General features: G+C 56.3%; 1 protein-coding gene across 1 annotated transcript in view; it reads right to left on the bottom strand.

The window, feature by feature from the left end:
• DCHS1 (dachsous cadherin-related 1) overlaps positions 1 to 17,415 on the bottom strand; it is a 42,739-nt gene extending 25,324 nt beyond the window's left edge. Inside the window, exons 1-2 of the mRNA XM_083884642.1 lie at positions 17,386 to 17,415; positions 11,624 to 13,438 (exon numbers count right to left, since the gene is read on the bottom strand). Coding sequence (XP_083740768.1) covers positions 11,624 to 13,375 — 1,752 coding nt within the window. The 5' untranslated portion in view covers positions 13,376 to 13,438; positions 17,386 to 17,415. The remainder of the gene's footprint in view (positions 1 to 11,623; positions 13,439 to 17,385) is intronic.
• Between the last annotated feature and the right edge of the window lie 285 nt (positions 17,416 to 17,700).

The following is a 17,700-nucleotide window of genomic DNA, read 5'->3' as shown; positions in this document are numbered from 1 at the left end:
TGTGATGGGACCATCTGTGGACCACTGGTCCAACACAAACTCTGCCCAATACGAGCCTACACAGGGGGCAAGGTGGTCACATCACTGGTGCAACCACAGATGGAGCCCTGCACCTGGTTCTTGTCTCTCTTGGATGGGTCATGCTAAACTGCCTAGAGAAAAGCCACAGGAACAGTAAACACCTGCTGGACCAGGTAACGGTGTTGGCTGAGTTTGGGGCCACTGGACACTTTGCTCTGCGCTCTGCCACTGTGCAGAGGGAGGGTGGCTGTGGCTGGTGCACTCCAGTCTCAGCTCCCTGGCTGCAGACTGCTTATATCCCACATGTGAATCCCATGGGATGGGGCTGGCTGACTGCCTGAGGGCAGCTCACGCTCAGCAGGGCCCGATGTGAGACCCAGGGACAGCAGGATCCCCAGCCTCCTGGGGACTCCTGAGAGACATCACAGGGATCCCACCAGCCACCAGGTATGGCAACCACCTCATTTCAGCTGGCATGCACTGCTGCAGACTCAGAGCACAAGCAGTCTGGGACAGGGACACATTTTTAGCTGTGAGGGCAATTAGCCACCAAAAGGGCTCATTAAGGCCTGCGGTGAGCTCACCACTTCTGGAAATTTTTAAACCAAGCATGGACATTTTTCCAGGAACTTTGCTAGAAGCTAATGCAGGGCAGCCCCAGGCTCTGTATTTAGCATCCGCCCCAAATCTTGGATCCACAGCTGGTTTTACTGCAGCTCATTCATGAGACTCCTGATGTTTGCCTGAAAAATAGAGGGAAATGGGGTCAAGCTGCCTGTGGAACTGCCCAGGAAACTCTCTGCTGGGGCTGTGCCAGTCCTGCTGCTCGAATATGTGGGAGCAGGAGCCAGGGCTCTGAGCCTGAATGGCAACTACAAAACAGCCCCACTGCCCTCTCACCTCTGACTTCTGAAAGGAGCCTGCACAGCCACTAAAGGCTTTAAGCAGAAGATCAATGCTCTGCCAGGAGATTCCTGACCTGAAGCTGCCAAGGAGGCAGCAGTACCTGAGGAAGCCAGGACCACAGACCCCTGGTCTCACAAAGAATTCCAATGTCCCTGCCAAGCAGCGGTGGCATGCAGCTGGATCTGCTGTTCCCTAGAAGGGAATAGTAACTGGGGTTGTGGCACTTGGCAGTAGCTGTGACTGCAGTGCCCATGAAGCAGCAGATTCAGGATCCTAAAGGGAGAGAGGAAGAAGAGAAGCAGAGTACAGACCCTGGACTGCAAGACAGACTTCAGCTTTTACAGGGAACTGGTTGATGGAAGTGAGCTCATGGGAGGCAGCGTCGAAGGCCAAGGCAGCTCAGGAAAGCTGGCAAGCCTTCAGGACAGCACACTCCAGAACAGCCCATCCCAGTGCGCAGGAAAACACAAGAGACGTCAGCAGATGGCCTGGGCTAAGCAGGGGCCTCAGGGCTAAGCTGCCATGCAAAAGGTGGTGTATGCTGAGAGAACTGGGGTTGTTCAGCCTGGAGAAGAGAAGGCTCTGGAGTGACCTAATTGTGGCCTTTCAGTACCTGAAAGAAGCCAATGAGAAAGATGGACAGAGGCTATTTAAAAGGGCATGGAAAGACAAGAAAAGGGAGTACAGCTTCACACTGACAGAGAGTAGGTTTAGATTGGATATTGGGAGGAAATTCTTCCCTGTAAGAGTAGTGAGGCCCTGGGACAGGGTGCCCAGAGAAGCTGTGGCTGCCCAACTCTAGAAGTGTCCAAGGCCAGGCGGGACAACCTGGTTACAGGGCTTCGAACAATCTGGTTTAGTGGAAGGTGTCCCTGCTCATGGCAGGGAGGTGGAACGAGATGGTATTTAAGGTCCCTTCCAACCCAAACCATTCCACAATTCTTCGAGATCCGCACACAGGCAAGATACATAGCAGGAATCTATAAATATTGCCAGGCATGTCAGGAGTGTGTCAGCAAAGTCAAAGTTCAAGCCTGAGAGTGCCAAGAAGAGCCTCTACCACTTTTCTGGTAGTGAGGGCCTGAAGAAGGGCCCATTTCTGAGTGTGGTCAGTGATTCAGCAGCAGCAGGCCCAGGTAAGACTGGAACACTCAATGACTCCTCCACCAGCCTCCCAGGGCTCCACACTGTTCAAGAGGGTTCAGAGAGCTACCAGAGAGGGGTGAAGATAGAGTCAGTATGTCTTTAAAAAGATTGATTCACATGAATCCATGGGACTCAAGAGGCGGCATCAGTGGATGCTGACAGAAATGGATTTGTGGGGCTGCTCTTCACACGTGGTGCAAATCAGGGGAGATCCCTGACAACTGGAGGAATGCAAGTATCACGTCCCACCTTCAACAAAGGCCAAAAGGATCATCTGAGGGTCTATGTTCTTGTCACACACTTTGGGCCCTCGGAGAATCATGGAATGAATCTTCTTGTAGGATGTTTTAGGCCACACGAAAGATCCTGGAAGAGAAGAGCCATCATGGATGGACCATCCTGTTTGCTCTCTGTGGTGGAGTGATGGGATCTGGGGTCAAAGGGCTGATAGCTGCGGGTGACAATTGCCTTGACTTTAGGAAGGATTTTGACACCTTCTCCCACAGTCCTCATATTCAAGGCAGGATGTTACAGTTTGGAGGGCTGGGCAATTGGGTGGGTGAAAGGTTGGAAAACAGGCTCTGGAGGAGAGGTTTGTGAGCAGTGCACTGCCTGGGGGCTGCAATGAGGGAAAGGATCTGCATGAAAGTGACAGAAGAAATACATCTTTTCTGTCAGATAATGGATGCAAATGGAAAGGCATGTGCCCTTGAGACCAGAGGATGTGTTAAGGAACCCAGGGGATGACCCTGATGCTGTGTTTTGAAGACTTTGTTGATAGGTGTTGCTACCATGGCAGGGTTTGGAGAACACATCTGGGGTACCTTCTGCTGAAATCACTCACTGATCAGTGTAATTACATAGGAATGCAGCTGTTGGCATCCAATTCCCAACTGGATTTGAATCTGACAAGGGATGTCAAAGTCAACAAGAAGGGCTTCTATAAGTACATTGGTGACAAAAGGAAGGCTGGGTAAAATGTAGGCCCACAGCTGGAGGAGACTAGGGACCTGGTGACAAAGGACATGTAAAAGACTGGGGTATTTAATGCCCTCTCTCCCTTATTCTCTATTAGCACAATGGGTCTTCAGGAATCTCAGGTCTCAGAGACCAGGGTGAAAGACATCACTGCCCCTCACAATAATCTTTGCTCATAGTGTTTGGGAGGTGCCTGAGTGCTGTAGGAAGGTAAATCTCTCTCCTATCTTCAAGAGTAAGCAGGAGGACTCAGGTAACTACAAAACAATCAGCATCACCTTGATCCCTGGAAAACTGGTGGAGCAGCTAATCCTGGAAACCATTTTTATGCATGGGAAGGACAAGAAAATCATCAATGGTGAGCACAGCTTCCCCTAAGGACAAATCATGCTTGATCCACATGATAAATGACTGGTCTGGTGGATGACAGAAAAGGAGTGGATATTGTCAACCTGAGGTACACTAAATTCTTTGACACTCTCCCCTATAAGATCCTCATTCAGCTGATCAGCTCCTGTCCAGAGAGTGGTGATCAGGGGCACAGTATCTGCTTGGAGGCCAGTAGCTCGCAGTGCACCCCAGAGGTCAATTCCTGTTTGGCATCTTCATTAATGACCTGGTTGATGGTGCAGTGTGTACCCTGAGCATGGCTGCTGATGACCCCAAATTCAGAGGAGTGGCTTATTTGCCAGAGGGTCATGCTGCATCTAGAGCAACCTTGAGAGGCTGCAGGCATGGACCAGAGGCCTCCCAAAGCTCAGCCAGGGACAGTGCAAAGCTCTGCCCCGGGAAGAAACAATCCTCTGCACCAGTATATGCTGGGGAGCACACACTGGAGAACAGCTTAGCAGAAGAGGCCCTCATGGGTGCCAAGCTGAAGATGAGACAGCAATGTGCCCTTGCTGCAAGAAAGGAGAATGGTGCCCCGGGCAGCATCAGGATGAGTGTGGCCAGCAGGTCAGGGAGAGGATCTTGCCCCTCTCCTCAGCAGTGGTGAGGCCACAGGTGGAGTGCTGGCTCCCCAGTACAGAAGAGAGATGGCCATACTGGAGAGAGTCCAGTGAAGGGCCACAAAGATGATGAAGGGACTGGAGCACCTCTCTTGTGACAAAAGACTGAGGGAGCTGGGATGGTTCAGCCTGGAGAAGGGATATCACTCCCACAGGAAAGAGGGCAACAAGAGGATGGATCCAGGCTCTTCCCAGCTGTGCCCAGTGTCAGGATCAGAGGGCACAGGCATACACACTGGAGCACAGGAGAGCCCCTCTGAAGATCAGGAAGCACTTTGCCTTTATGAGGTTGCCCAGGAAAGTGGGGATGTCCTGGGCAACCAGCTCTGGATGGTGCTGCTTATGCATGGAGGGGTTGTACAAGATTAGCTCAAGAGGTCCTTTCCAAACTCAACCATTCTGTGATCTCCAGCCAAAGACCTTCCTGAACACCCAGTTCCCCATTGAGCACAGATTGTTGCAAGAGAGCTGATTTGCTTCCCCATCCCTGCACGGCAGCCTCGACCACACTGGGCAGCAGCATCTGCTACCTGTCCCCAGGTGTGGTGGGAAGGCTTTGCTGGAGTGCCTTGCAGCTGGGCAGAAGAGCATGCAGTGGGACTGCAGTGACCACCACTGAGCAAAAAAGGACAACAAAGGAGAACAGCAATATGACTCAAGGTTAGGCAGCAAGAAACCAGAGCACCAGACTTTGAAAAGGAAGCGGGGTTCTGGCCAAGTGTGCCTCTCCCCACTGCATGGAGAGCTGGGAGGGCAGTGACTGGTATCGAGGCCTTGCTATTTCACACCCTCCTCCCAGTTCCCCAGCAAGACAGGAGGGACAAGTGGAGTCAAAGCATTTATTCTTATTTCCCGGGGATGGGGGTGGATGAAATACAGCCCCACACCAAGGTCCTCAGCTGCATCGCCTGTGGGAGTCAAACCTGCCCCTTCCCACAGACCCATCTCAAGCGCATCACCAGAGCCCCTCGCACACACCTCCTGCCTTTACAGCCCTCCTGCTGACCTGTGTACCCCAGCCCAGCCCACAGTGCTGCAGAGTGATGGAGCACCGTTCAGCAGCTTGGGCCTCCATTCCTCAGCCATCCTCCCCACTCCAGCCAGCGCAGTCAGCAGGCAGGGAACTCATCTGGAGCGTAGCCACGGCTGGGGCTCTGCTGCACACATGTTATGCTGTGGCTTTGGCAAACATCTGGCTCTGGGGCTCCCGCCCCTCTGAGTGACGGCTCTTGGTGGGAGAGGAGGGGAGGCTGGCGCCAGTGTGGTCAGCGATCCCACGCATGGCTCCCTGCGCCTGAGTGCGTGCCAGGCGTCCTGCCCTCCCAGCCCTGGCACAGCCACTGACCAGCTAAAAGCAGCCAGGGAGTGGCCACGTGGCTATTTCAGGAGCCATTCCTGGCTCCAGGGCTTTGTCTCAGCCTCCAGCACACTCGGGTCTCAGGGGAGGGAGCAGGGTCAGGGTTTGGCCCAGGGACCGTCCAGCACACGTGGCCAAGGCGAGGGTCAGACCCTGTGGCCACCAGAGCCCCCTGCCCGGGGAGCCCAAGCGCAGCTGCCAGCACTGCTGGCTCACACTGCTGGGTCCCCAAGGCCCCAGACACGAGCAGGAGCCTGGCTGGTGGCCCCACAGCCAAGGCCTCCACACTGCCCAGAGAAGCTGTGACTGCCCCATCTCTGGCATTCAAGGCCAGGTTGGATGGGGCTTGGAGCAATCTGGTCTAGTGGAAGGTGTCTTTGCCCATAACAGCGTGTGGAACAAGATGGGCTTTAAGGTCCCTTCCCACCCTTCTCTGATTCTATGACAGGCACAGGGCTGGCAGGAACACATGGAGCTGGGCATGGGGAGCAGGGGCTGCTGATGGTCTCCAGCACTGCTCTGAACGGGGTAAAGCCTTTGGTTCAGAGGATGAGGGGAAGTGGGTTAACCACAGATACTGGCAGAGAGGATGTGAATGGTGGGGCTGGGAAAGAGATGAGGGAGCCTGGGAGTGCACAGCACCCTTCTGGGACCCCAGGTGCCTCCAAGCACAGGGACAGACCAAGGCAAAGAAGGACAAGGAGTGAGGTTGTGCTCCTGGGTTCCTGGGTGTCCTCGTGGTGAAATGGCATCTGCAGCCAGGAGCTACAGGGCATAGGGAGCCCCATGGAGGGTGCAGGAGCTGAACAGGACTTAGAAGCTGGGGAGCAGAAAGGGGCAGGGAATGCTGGAGCAGAGCAGGGCTGGGAAGCTGAGCTGTGCAGGGAAGAGTGCTCAAGGTGAGGGGCTTGAATGAGGCAGCCACAGCACAGGGCGGAAATGGCAGGGCCCAGGGGGACTCTGAAGCCAGAATGACCCCCAGCCAGGGTGTGCTGCTAGGTTTCAGCCCCGTGGAGTTCCGGCAGGGAGTGCTCAAAGAAGGTCTATGGAAAAAGATGGGACACAGATGAGCAAGATGTGCAGGAGAGCCTGGGATGGGGTCAGCACAAGATTGAGCCCACTAGGCAGAGTGAGCCAAGGGAGCAAGGCAGAATGGGGCCCCCAACATCAGGAGGACATGGAACTGCTCTGGAGACAGGCTGAGCAAGATGGGGGTGTTCAACCTTGAAAAGGCTCCAGGGAAACTTTAGAGTCCCTTCCAGTGCCTAAAGGGGCTCCAAGAGAGCTGGAGAGGGACTGGGGACAAGGGCCTGGAGTGACAGGGCAAGGGAGAACGGCTTCCCACTGCCAGAGAACCAGATTAGATGGCATATTGGGAAGAAGTTTGTCCCTGTGAGGGTGGTGAGGCCCTGGCACAGGTTGCCCAGAGCAGCTCTGGCTGCTCCATCCCTGAAAGTGTCCAAGGCCAGGTTGGACTGGCCTAGCAGAAGGTGTCTTTGCCCATGGCAGGGGCTTGGAACTGGATGATCTTTCAAGTTCCTTCCCATCTAAACCATTCTGGGATTCCACAGGGAGCAGGGAGAGGCTGGCATGTTCCAAGGGCTATGCAGGTGGAGGGGAACTGCCCTGGGTCAGAGTGGCCACAGTCCTGGGGGAGAAGACAACTGCAGCTGGCACTGACCAAGGGGTGTGGGGAGAACAAGAAGGAACAGAAACTGGGCGGGGGGGTAGGACATGCTGGTGACTGGGGCCATGGGAGGGGGACAGAAGGACTGGCCCTTTGAAAGGCAGCATGCATGGGTGCGGCTGTGGGTGGACATGGACCAGGGAGTTGTGTGAGCAAGGGCAGTGGTGGAAAGAGGAGTTCTGAGGGGCCTAGAGCTGAAGCAGAGGTAAGGGAAAAGGGGCAGCTGTGAGGGGGCTGGGGATTGCACGGAGGAAGGAGGGAGCTGTTCGAGGGGGTTGGGAGGAGGAGCAGAGGATGGGGGGAGAGGAGCGCGAGGGGCTGGGGCCTCTCAGCTGCAGTGGAAAAGCTGCTGCAGCTCCAGGGGAAATGCTACTTGAATTAATCATGGCGCTGGCTGCTGTGCCAAGCCCAGGAGGAGGCTGCTGGCAGCGCAAGGAAATAACTTTCACAGGAATTTGGAACAAATGCAGCTCTTCTGGCGGTAACAACAGCACTCACCTCCCCCCACAACCTCCCCATGTACCAGCATCTCCCCCATGCCCACACTCCTGTGCACCCCCAGATCCTCCCACATGGCAGCCTGCTCCTCAGGACCATGATGCTCTCCCTCCCCTTGTTCTGCTCCCCAGCACGCTCTCAGGCATCTCCCCATCTTGCTTTGGAAAGCTTCCCTTCTTGTTTCCAAGTGGGGGGGGGGGGGGGCTGTTCTATGTTGTGCAAAGGTCTGAAAATAGGTTGATGTTAAATCCCTTGCCCTAAGAACACAAATGCAGGCAGCAATGCCCCACTTCTTCCTACCACTTTTCTTTACTGCAGTTGGTGAGCATTAGTCCTTGTGTTGCTCCAGCATCCATGCATGACTACACTCCGTGTCCCTGCACAGCTGCCCCTTTGGCAGCACAACCAAAGCATCAGGATTAGCCTTTGAGACTCCCTTTTGGTAACACAGTGTATGTGGCCTGGTGTAGCCTACAGCTCTTCATCCAAATCTTCCTCCCTGGAGCACAGCCCATGGGGTTGTCCCAGTGCTATGCATGCAGCAACGTCCCGTGGAATCACAAATCAGAACCAAAAACTCATCAGATTTGTCTTCAAAACCACAGAGACTCTACATTAGGTGCATTGCTGGTCAGCTTTTAATTTCTGATGTTCTCCAACATTTATGTGTATGAGTGCAAAGGGAGTATGTAAACCCTGGTTCCAAAATCACCAATACTGGACCAGCAAGGATCAATAATCCACCATTCCATGTCATTCAGGTTGCTATCCAATTAGCCCATGCTCACCACATGGGGTTCACAGTTCTCTCTGCCAGAGCACAGACAATACTTGATTTAGCAAGAAAAGTCAGAAAGTCCCAGAAAAACACTATCTGACCACGCATGCAGTGTGTTGGTACACAGTCAAATGTTTAAAACAAATTTAAACCAGCAGGGTGAATTTATACCAGAGCAGCACTTCACATCACGGACCACAGCATTGGAACGTGGTCCAGTGCCCTAAAGCTTCTGCATCATCAGCTCATGGCAGCAGAGAGGAGCAAGGCAGCCAGCTGGTGACTGTCTTCTGCTCCGTTTTCTGCTGGTCTCATGTTCACTGCTACCCTGGGCTCTGTCTCCACCGGTGTTTCTTTCTCATCTCAGATTTGAACAGCAAGTTTGCTATTTCCTTTGCTTCATGCTCAGTCTGCTACTGTGGGACCTGGCCCATAGTAAACATGAGTAATAAACAGAGAAGATGTTATGAGTTCCTTTTTCTTTCTCAGAAGCTCAGGCCAGCAACCTGCTCTGCTCATCCCTGTTCATACCCAGACACAAAGACTGACCCAGCAGACAGAATGGAGTCTGCAAGGGAGCAGATCATCTGCAGCAATTCTTCAGGTCTCCCCTGCTCACTCACAGGGACTCCTTCCTTCCCCACTTTCTCTCCTGTCCATGGAGAGTAGACATCACTGTCTAAAACCAGACCTGGTCTTCCCAGGGTTTTCTGCTTAAAACTGTGGCAGACTGACAGAGAAGCAAACCCACTGAGTTCTGTGCTGACCTGGGTGACTGAACTGGGTCCTGTAGCTCACCTGGCAGAGCCTGCCTGTAACCTGAGCACTCATGACCATTGTGTGAGTCTGGACAAAACCCAGACCATGACAGAGATACTTCACTGTCCTGAGGCAGGGTCAGCCCCAGTGCCTGGAAGCCACACAGAGATGGAGTCAAACAGGAGCAATGGCACAAAAGGGCTCTGGGGGCAGCACACCTGACATGGGCAACTTTGTGGGGAACAGTGCTGGGCATTGGCCACCGTGAGCCCTGGCAGCACCTCTGAAGCCTTCCTGTTTGAGGCAACAGGGGTGGCCATGCCAGGCAGCTGTGCTCCAAGCCCAGGGCTCCCTGACCTGGCTCTGCCCAGCTCCCAGACTTCGCTGGCTCCTGCTGCATCCTTGCTCAAGCCATCGGCCTGGCCAGCCTCCTTTCCCATCCTCTCACATTTCCTGGCTCAGAGGAAGCAGCAGCAGATGTGTGAGCTGTTTGCTTTGTGCCGAGGCCGCACGGGAGTTACCTGCACTCAGCCCAGACACTCCGTTTCCAAACGAAACACAAGGACTAAGCCAAGACCATCGAAATGTAGCCAAGCCTTGGTCACTACCAGCTGCCAGGCCAGCCCTGTCCCTGCACAGCGCAGAGCCAGGCAGCCATGCACTGGACACTCTCCTGGGTGTGCCTCAGGGCCCCGCACGCCCCAGCTCCTCTGCAGGGCTCTCCCTCCAGCCTGGCCCCACACTCGCAGTCAGGAGCCCAGCCGCCATCTCCGATTGCATTTCCAGAACGCCTTCCCACACGGCGAGCAGCACTGAGCAGGAAGGCACGGACAAGGAAAGAGGGGGGCCTCCCTTCGGGGGCTGTGCAGCCCAGACACCCCTGCACATGCCTGGGGCTGCCATGCTCACGCAAGGACACTCAGCATCTCTGCTCTGACCCTGGCCCTGAACCCACCTCTGACTCCTTCCCCATCTCTGTCCCCAGCCCTACCCCATCCCCACCCACCCTAGACTGGGACAGTGTGTAGTGTTGCCCTGCTTACACCAAACCCAAATCTCCCCTAACCTGTATCTTCCTCCTCATCTCCCACTCACTTCTTCTGCCCAGACTTCCCCCTAATCCTACCCTGACCTGTCCCCAAACACCTGATCTATGCCGTCCCACACTTGCCCCTGCCCCATATGCCTTCTCTATTCCACACCTGGCCCTTGGTCCCATCCAATTCCTCCTTCCCAGCACACTCCTACCCTATCCCCTTCACTCACTCTCCAACAAGCCCCTCTCCAGCACTCCCACACCATCAGTCACCTGCACACACACACACCCCTCCAGCCCATATTCACACCCCCCATGCCCTGCAGTGCACCCACAGGGCACACATAGACCATTCTTTCTTGCCAGCTCCAAATTTTCCTCCAGGGTGACCTAAAGGCCCTTTTTCCTGGCCAAGTCACCTCCAGCCTTGTCTTATGGAGCCCAGAATTCCTGCTCTTCCCGTCCCCTTGGGCACCTCTCAACAACCTGGTGCCAGAGCTTTTCATGGTCCCAGCCAGACATCCCCATGCCCCACATCTCCAGCAAAGAAGTGGCCCCAGTGCCACTGGTGCTTGTCCCGATGGACGGCCTGGATGCTGCCATGGTTGGCAGTGCCTCACAGCACCCCCACACCTGCCCTCATCCCAGGTCAGGCAGGTGGCATCACCCATCCCCAGGAACAAGTGCTCCAGGGCCTCAGCTGCAACAGAATCACCAAACACAGGCAACACAGAATTCAAATAGTATTGCTAGAACACACAGAATCCAAACAGCATTGCTAGAACACACAGAAATCCAAACAGCATTGCTAGAACACACAGAAATCCAAACAGCATTGCTAGAACACACAGAATCCAAACAGCACTGCTAGCTCATCATAGGGTCACAGAGCTTTCAGAGGCCCAGCAATTCTCCATCTCCAGCTGTGACCTCTTGCCACATAAAGCCTGATGCAGCAGCATGTGTCTCAGCTCATTAGCTCATCAGCATAAATAATGCTAATGCTCACAACCAGCCTTACCAACACTGATTAACTTGGGCTAATGACCTCACAGGGGAAGTTTGAAGCCTGGCTACAGGCAGTTTCCCAGAGGCAGTATCATGTTCCTTAGCCCTGTTTTGAGTTGTCCTGGCTGCAAGGTAGCTCCACACCGATGCAAGACCCGCCTCAAGAGAGGCCCATACCATGCTCTACATGATGGGCAGCCTTGTGGTGGGCCTGATGTCAGTGGCATTCCCCACTGCTTGCACTCAGAAAGGATGTGCATGACTTGGCCCCATTCCGGACTCACACCAAGCGTGGGGACCTCTGCTCTGTCATTCCTGCTGCAAACGCTGCCCATCAAAGCCATGACACCTGCACCAAACACCCTGCAGTGGCAGGTCTCCCACCATAAGCTGCTCACAGCCCTGGCAGTGCCCCTGCCAAGCTCAGGCCTGTACCTACCTGCAAGAAGCAGGTCCCAACAGGGGTGTTCTCCTTCAGCGACACATTGTAGAAGTTACTCTTGAACACTGGCTCATTGTCATTGACATCCTGCAAGGCCACGTGCACCACAGCTGAGGAAGAGAGGGCAGGGGTTCCCCGGTCTGTGGCCAGCACAGTGAGCTGAGGCTGAGGGTCCTTCTCATAATCCAGTGGGGCGGCAGTGGTGATGATGCCAGTGGCAGGGTCAATGGTAAACCAGCTGGAATGGGTGTCACGGCCGTGCAGAATGCTGTACCTCACCTCCCCATTGGGACCCTGGTCCTTGTCACGAGCTGTCACCTGCAGGACAAAGCTGCCTGGGTACACCACCTCAGGGATGCTCTGCTTGTACTCCTGCTGGTCAAAGAGCGGGGGATTGTCATTAACATCCATCACCTGCAGCACAAAGGCTGACTCTGCCCGGAGCGGGGGTGTTCCTGAGTCAGTAGCTGTCACCCGCAGATCATAGGAGTCTCTTTCTTCCCGATCTAGAAGTTGGTCCACGCAGATCAGATAGATGATGTTGTCCTTGGTAGTGAGGGCAAACTTGCCATCTCCTCCCTCCAGTGTGACGTTGACATTGGAGTACTCTCCATAGTCTGGATCAGAAACAGAAATGCGTGCCACGTACTGTCCGGGCTGGGCTCCCTCGGAGATCTGCGGGGAGCCATCCTCACTCAGAAAGATGATAGTCATGGTGGGCTGGTTGTCATTATAGTCACGCACGTGGATAGTGACAAAGGCTGTGGTGACCTCAGGATGGACAGCCTTATCCCTTGCCTGCACCACCAGCTCATGCACCTTCCTCACTTCATAGTCCAGACCCTTGTTGAGCTTGATGACCCCAGTCCGGGCGTCAATGGTGAAATACTGGTCAGGATCACTCTGCCGTCGGTTGATCTCGTAAATCACATCCCCATTGTCACCTTCGTCTGCGTCAGAGGCAAAGACCTGCAGGATGCTGCTGCCAGGTTTCAGATTCTCTGAAATGAGTGTATGATAGCGGCTCTGGTTGAAGCTGGGGGCATTGTCATTGATGTCCTGAATGGACACATCCAGTGTCATCTGGGTGCTCCGGGGAGGAGAACCACCATCGTAGGCTTCCAACAGCAGCGAGTACGATGAACGGTTCTCCCGATCCAGAACGTTGCTGACCACCAGGTCCAAATACAGGACCCCGTTGGGTCCTCGACGCGTTTCCAGGCGGAAGGCCTGCCCCACATTCCCTCCCTTTATCATATAGCCTTGTGTGTTCAGGAGGCCACTGTCAGCATCAAAGGCTGGGTCCAGGGGAAACCTGCTGCCAATGGGTGTGTGCTCTGGGATCTGAAAGGTGCTGTGCTGTTTGGGAAATGCTGGGGCATGGTCATTGATGTCATTCACTTGGATGTTCACTTCTACTGTGATGCCCTCCGGGGTGACAGCAATGAAGCTGTAGTGGTCTCGAGTCTCCCGGTCCAGGACACGAGCTGTTTTGATGATCCCAGTATTCTCATCTATCCCCAAGTCAGTGGAGACGCCACTGCCCTCCTGTGCTGAGATGAAATACATGTAGGCACTAGTTTCAGGGGGTAGGCCAGCACTGATGTCCCCAATGATGGTGCCAGCCGGCTGCTCCTCATCTATTTGTAGATCCAGGGTGCCCAGGAGAGCAGAGCCCATCCCTGCTCTCAGGCCCCCAAGAATAAGCAGCTCCAGCAGAAGCATTGTTGACCTCTTCATCTGCTCCATGGCTGGCAACAAGCAGAGCAGAGGGTGGCTTGATCTCCTTTGCAGAGTTTGCTTTAATCCTGCCTGGAATGCAGACCAGAGGATACTGGTTAAGAGGGAGCAAAGGAAGGACAGAAAACAGCCTGGAGAGGGAAGGCTTGCCAGGTACCTGCTGCCCGTTTGTATCGCTGTCCCTCACAAGAAGCAAATGTGACAATATGTCAGAGGCTGCCCAGAACAAAGGCCTGGGAGAGCACCTGAAGTCAGCCCAGCAGGTCACACCTGACACTGCGCCGAGGCAGCAGCACGGACCGTGTCCCATTGGTGCTTCCTGCATCCTCAAGTGCTCTTTCCAATCGCTGCCTGCATGGCAGCACTGGCATCAGCTGCCCCAGAGCAGCATGCCCCTGTGTCTTTAACAGCTGAATGCTTCCTGTGAGGTTCAGAGCCTGTCTGCAAGAGGACAGAGGTTTTTAGGCAAACAGCAGCCTTGCATCTCTCCACCCTGAAAGAAGCTGGTCTCAAATTACGAGATAGCTCAGCGAGTGACTGGTTGAGACCCCAGCCCCCACCCCCCGCTCTCTCCAGCACTGCGCCTTTTAGGACCTCAGGGATGTAGGTGCCAAAAACCCATGAAGGGCAAATCTGGTGTCCCTGGGAAGGAGCACAGAACTGGAGCGGGCTTCCATCCAGTGAACAATAAATCAAAAAGGATGTATTGCAAAGGAAGGATGTGCCCACAGCTGGGAATGCCCGGGATAAAACCAGAGCACGCTCATTGTTTGGGCTGGCAGGGAGATGTGTGGGTGCCCCAAGCCGGTACCATGGAGGGCGGTGGCAGAGCGGCAGGAACGCAGCGACTCCCTGCGAGCTGCCAGCTGCTCCGTCCCACACCCTCCGCCGCTCACTCCCCTCCTTTGTCTCCTCGCTGCTCCTTGCTGGCTCCGACTCCTTCCCTCCCTTTCCCCGGTAACTGCATTTCATTGCAGCAGTGGGGGAGGGAGGCGCAGCCACAGCTCCCGCAGCCGGACACATCCCCGCGCCCGGGGCTGCAGCCCCCTCCCCAAAACAGCCGGAATAACCCGGCGCCCAAGGAGCTGCTGAAGAACACCAACCCCAGCGCTCGCTCAGCCCCAGCGAACGAGGCTTCGTGGTCTGCAGGGATGGCGGCAGCATGAGCTCACACTTGGACTCTCTTGAAAGCGTTTGCTGCTGGTCCCATAACCACACTCAGGAGCCGCTCATGTCAGAGGCAGGAGCAAGAACCTCCCTGTCTTGGGGGATGGAGGTGGCTGGCAATGCCCCTTTGGGGACCAAGAATATCAGCCTTTGACCAAAGAACCCCATGGCAGTGTTAACCCTTTCCAGGGGACATATGATGCCATTCTTGGGTCCCCTTTTCCACCTCAGATCAGCTGTCTGGATTTTTGTTTTCCCTGTGGAAATCCTGGGTTTGTGACAGAAACAAAATAATTTAAAAGTATTTTCTACTCATAAAGAAATGTTGACGTCAGTGGGCATCCAGTCTGAGGTCTATCCGCACATTCTGAGGTCTAAATCCACATGCTCTTCTTGCACCCAGCAGGTGAGAACCCTCACAATGTCCTGGGACCTGAAGTCAAAAGAAGATACTTTTGTGGGCTGCGATTTGGGAATCTGCAGTAACTCAGTGGTCCTGGACAGGTCTGCCTCTCTGCTGGAGCTAGTTCTAATCCTCCAGATGGAGGGGTCACTGCAGTGCTGGGGGAGTGGGGTCTGTGATGAGACTGCACCATTCCAGTGGTGCTCCAGATGCTCAGGTCATGGGAAGGGCCAGGACACGGGGTTTAGAGCCTTGGCAGGAGCTTAAAAAAAATATAGTGTAGAAAAGCAGGTAGGGGGCCAAGATTCCCTGGGGCAACCTCAGTGACTAAGGACAGGATGGAGCTAACAGCTCTTGGGTAGTGTCTGGAAGAAATCAGAGCACAGACATGGGGAAAAGCCCACCTGGTTCGATTAGTAATGATGCTCTTGAGAAGCCAGTGAGGCTTTGTGGGCTGCTGGAGGGGAGAGGAGAGAAACTTGAAAAGTGAATCTGGGGAGTGTGAAGAGCAGCTGAGAGCACTAGCACAACCAGGGAACAAAAATTAGGGTCCCTGGGCTGGAAAAATGGTGATGAAAGCCTGTACTGGCTTTTTCAGTTCTATCCTCCCTGGATCAATCAAGCAGTTTCACAGCAAGCCCATCTTTCAGCAAGAGGTGCAGCTGAACAGTTACTGGACTGCAGCAGTCAGAGGTGGGCAGAAGCCACCCTTGGTGCCAGCAGACCCCTGTCACAATGAGGGTCAGAGGGAAACAGCAGTGACCTCAGTGGATGCAGAGTCACAAAATCTGAACAGCTGCTTTCAGTTAGCGGAGAGCTCAGCGCGGGGCTGGCCGGGCCGGTCCGTGTAACGTGAGCCGCCCTGCCCTGCTCCCCTCCTGTCCCTCCCACCACCGGGCACCCAGATCTCTTGTGAGGAGCGGCAGCGGGAGTCTCTGAACAAAACTGCAGGATGAGAATCCCCTCACACAGGGATTTGAGGTCCAGAGCCACAGGGGGAAGGTTGACACAAAGGGCAGCTAAAATGGAGCGAGCTGCAACATCCATCTGAGCCTTGGGCTGACAGGTTGAGGCACCAGGGGAGCCCAGCCTACGCTCAGCAGATGTGTGACATTTTGAAAGAAAAAAATATGGAATTACACCGGGACCACTGTGTGCAGCCTTGCCAGTGGCAGCTTGTGCCTCGTGTCAACCACGAGGAAGGGGAAGTGGGCTCACAGCAGCCCCAGCAGAGGAGCTGGAAAGATGGCACCCACTGTGCATGCTGCAAACAGATGTCAGAGTGCTCGCTGTGCACAGGCTCCATGAAAGCTGCAGATGCTGCTGATGCCATGAGAGCCCACGACTCGTGTAATGATGTTTTTGAGACTCCAGTCCAGAAGAGGAGGCCCGTTTAATCTCTCCTGACCTGGAATATGCTTTCCTCCTGTACATTCACACAGATTCCTTCTCTTTAGTTTCAGATGATCTGCCCTGGGAACCCCGCACAGCCCTGACCTCCTGCAGTGCAGCCCTGGGCTAACAACTCGCTTCCAGCCCCTGCTCAGCCTGCCACTGCCTACAGCCACCTCCTGCCTCCCGGCCCTCCTGCCATCCCTCACCTGGGCCTCCAGGACCGGCACCGTTCTGCCTGCCCCCGCCCGGCCTCGCAGCCTCCTGCCCCTCCGATACGCGCCCCGGGCAGTCAGTGCCAGTCCTTTCCTGCGGATGCAGCTCAGCCCCGACTGCGTCCTTGTCAATCCCATTTCTGTGCCGCACTGGGGCTCCCCGCGGGCTCTCCTGTCTCTCAGAACGCATCCCCCACAAAGGAAAGTCTAATGAATAATTTCCGCGCCGGAGCCAATTCCCACAGTCCCGGGACATCCCGCGCTGCATCGGCCGCCGCCGCTCCGTGCCCGTCGCCAGCCGCGCTGCGGGCCCCGCCTGCCCCCGGAGCCCCCAGAGCCCCCGGAGCCCCCGGCTGTCGGGGCTCGCTCTCCCCGGAGCTCCGGGCTCCCGGGACTCCCAGCCCCGGGCCCAGCCCTGCCGCTCCTGTCCCGGTCCCGGCGCTCCCGGACGTCCCGCACGGGCGGCCCCGGTGCCGGCGTTCTGCCAGCCCCGCTCTCCGCTCCGCCCGGGGACCCCCGCCCGGCGCCCTCCCCTCGGCGGGTCTGCCCCGCACCGGGAGCGCCCGGCCCCGCACCGGGAGAGCCCCGCGCTGTCCCGTCCCGTCCCGTCCCGTCCCGTCCCGCCCGGGGCGCTGAGCCCGGTCCGGCCGCGGGTCCGCGATGTTCCTCCGCCGCCTCGGGCGCGTCCCCCCGCCGCCCCCCCGCCCTCCCCGGCTCCATTGTCTCCGCGGCGGAGGCAGAACAAAGCGCCTGGTCCCGGTCCCGGTCCGGTCCCGCGGTGCCACCGCGAGGGGCGCCGGGCGGGGGACGAGCCGGGGCCGGTCCCCGGCGCCGGGACTTACAGTGCGCGTCCCGTGCCGGCGGCGTTCACATCCCGCGGCGTCCGGCCCCGCCGCCGCGTCCCGCAGCCTCCCCCCCGCTCCGGCGCCACGGTCGTTCCGGTACCGCCGGCCGCTCCGGCGCCCCGAGCGCTGCGGTGCTGCCCGGTGCTGCCCGGTGCTCCCCGGTGCTCCCCGGTGCGGCGGCCCCGCGGAGCGCTCGGGGCTGGCTCGGGGCTGGCTCGGGGCTGGCTCGGCGCGAAGGCTCCTGCTGAAACCCGACCCAGCGCCGCCCCCAGCCCCCCTCTCCCTCCGCCGCCCCCTCCCCGCCCCGCACCG

Source organism: Zosterops lateralis, assembly GCF_965231275.1.
Source record: "Zosterops lateralis genome assembly, chromosome: 2".
Lineage (NCBI taxonomy): Eukaryota > Metazoa > Chordata > Aves > Passeriformes > Zosteropidae > Zosterops > Zosterops lateralis.
The sequence above is the reverse complement of the archived record's forward strand: the minus strand, read 5'-3'. Positions and strand labels throughout refer to the sequence as shown.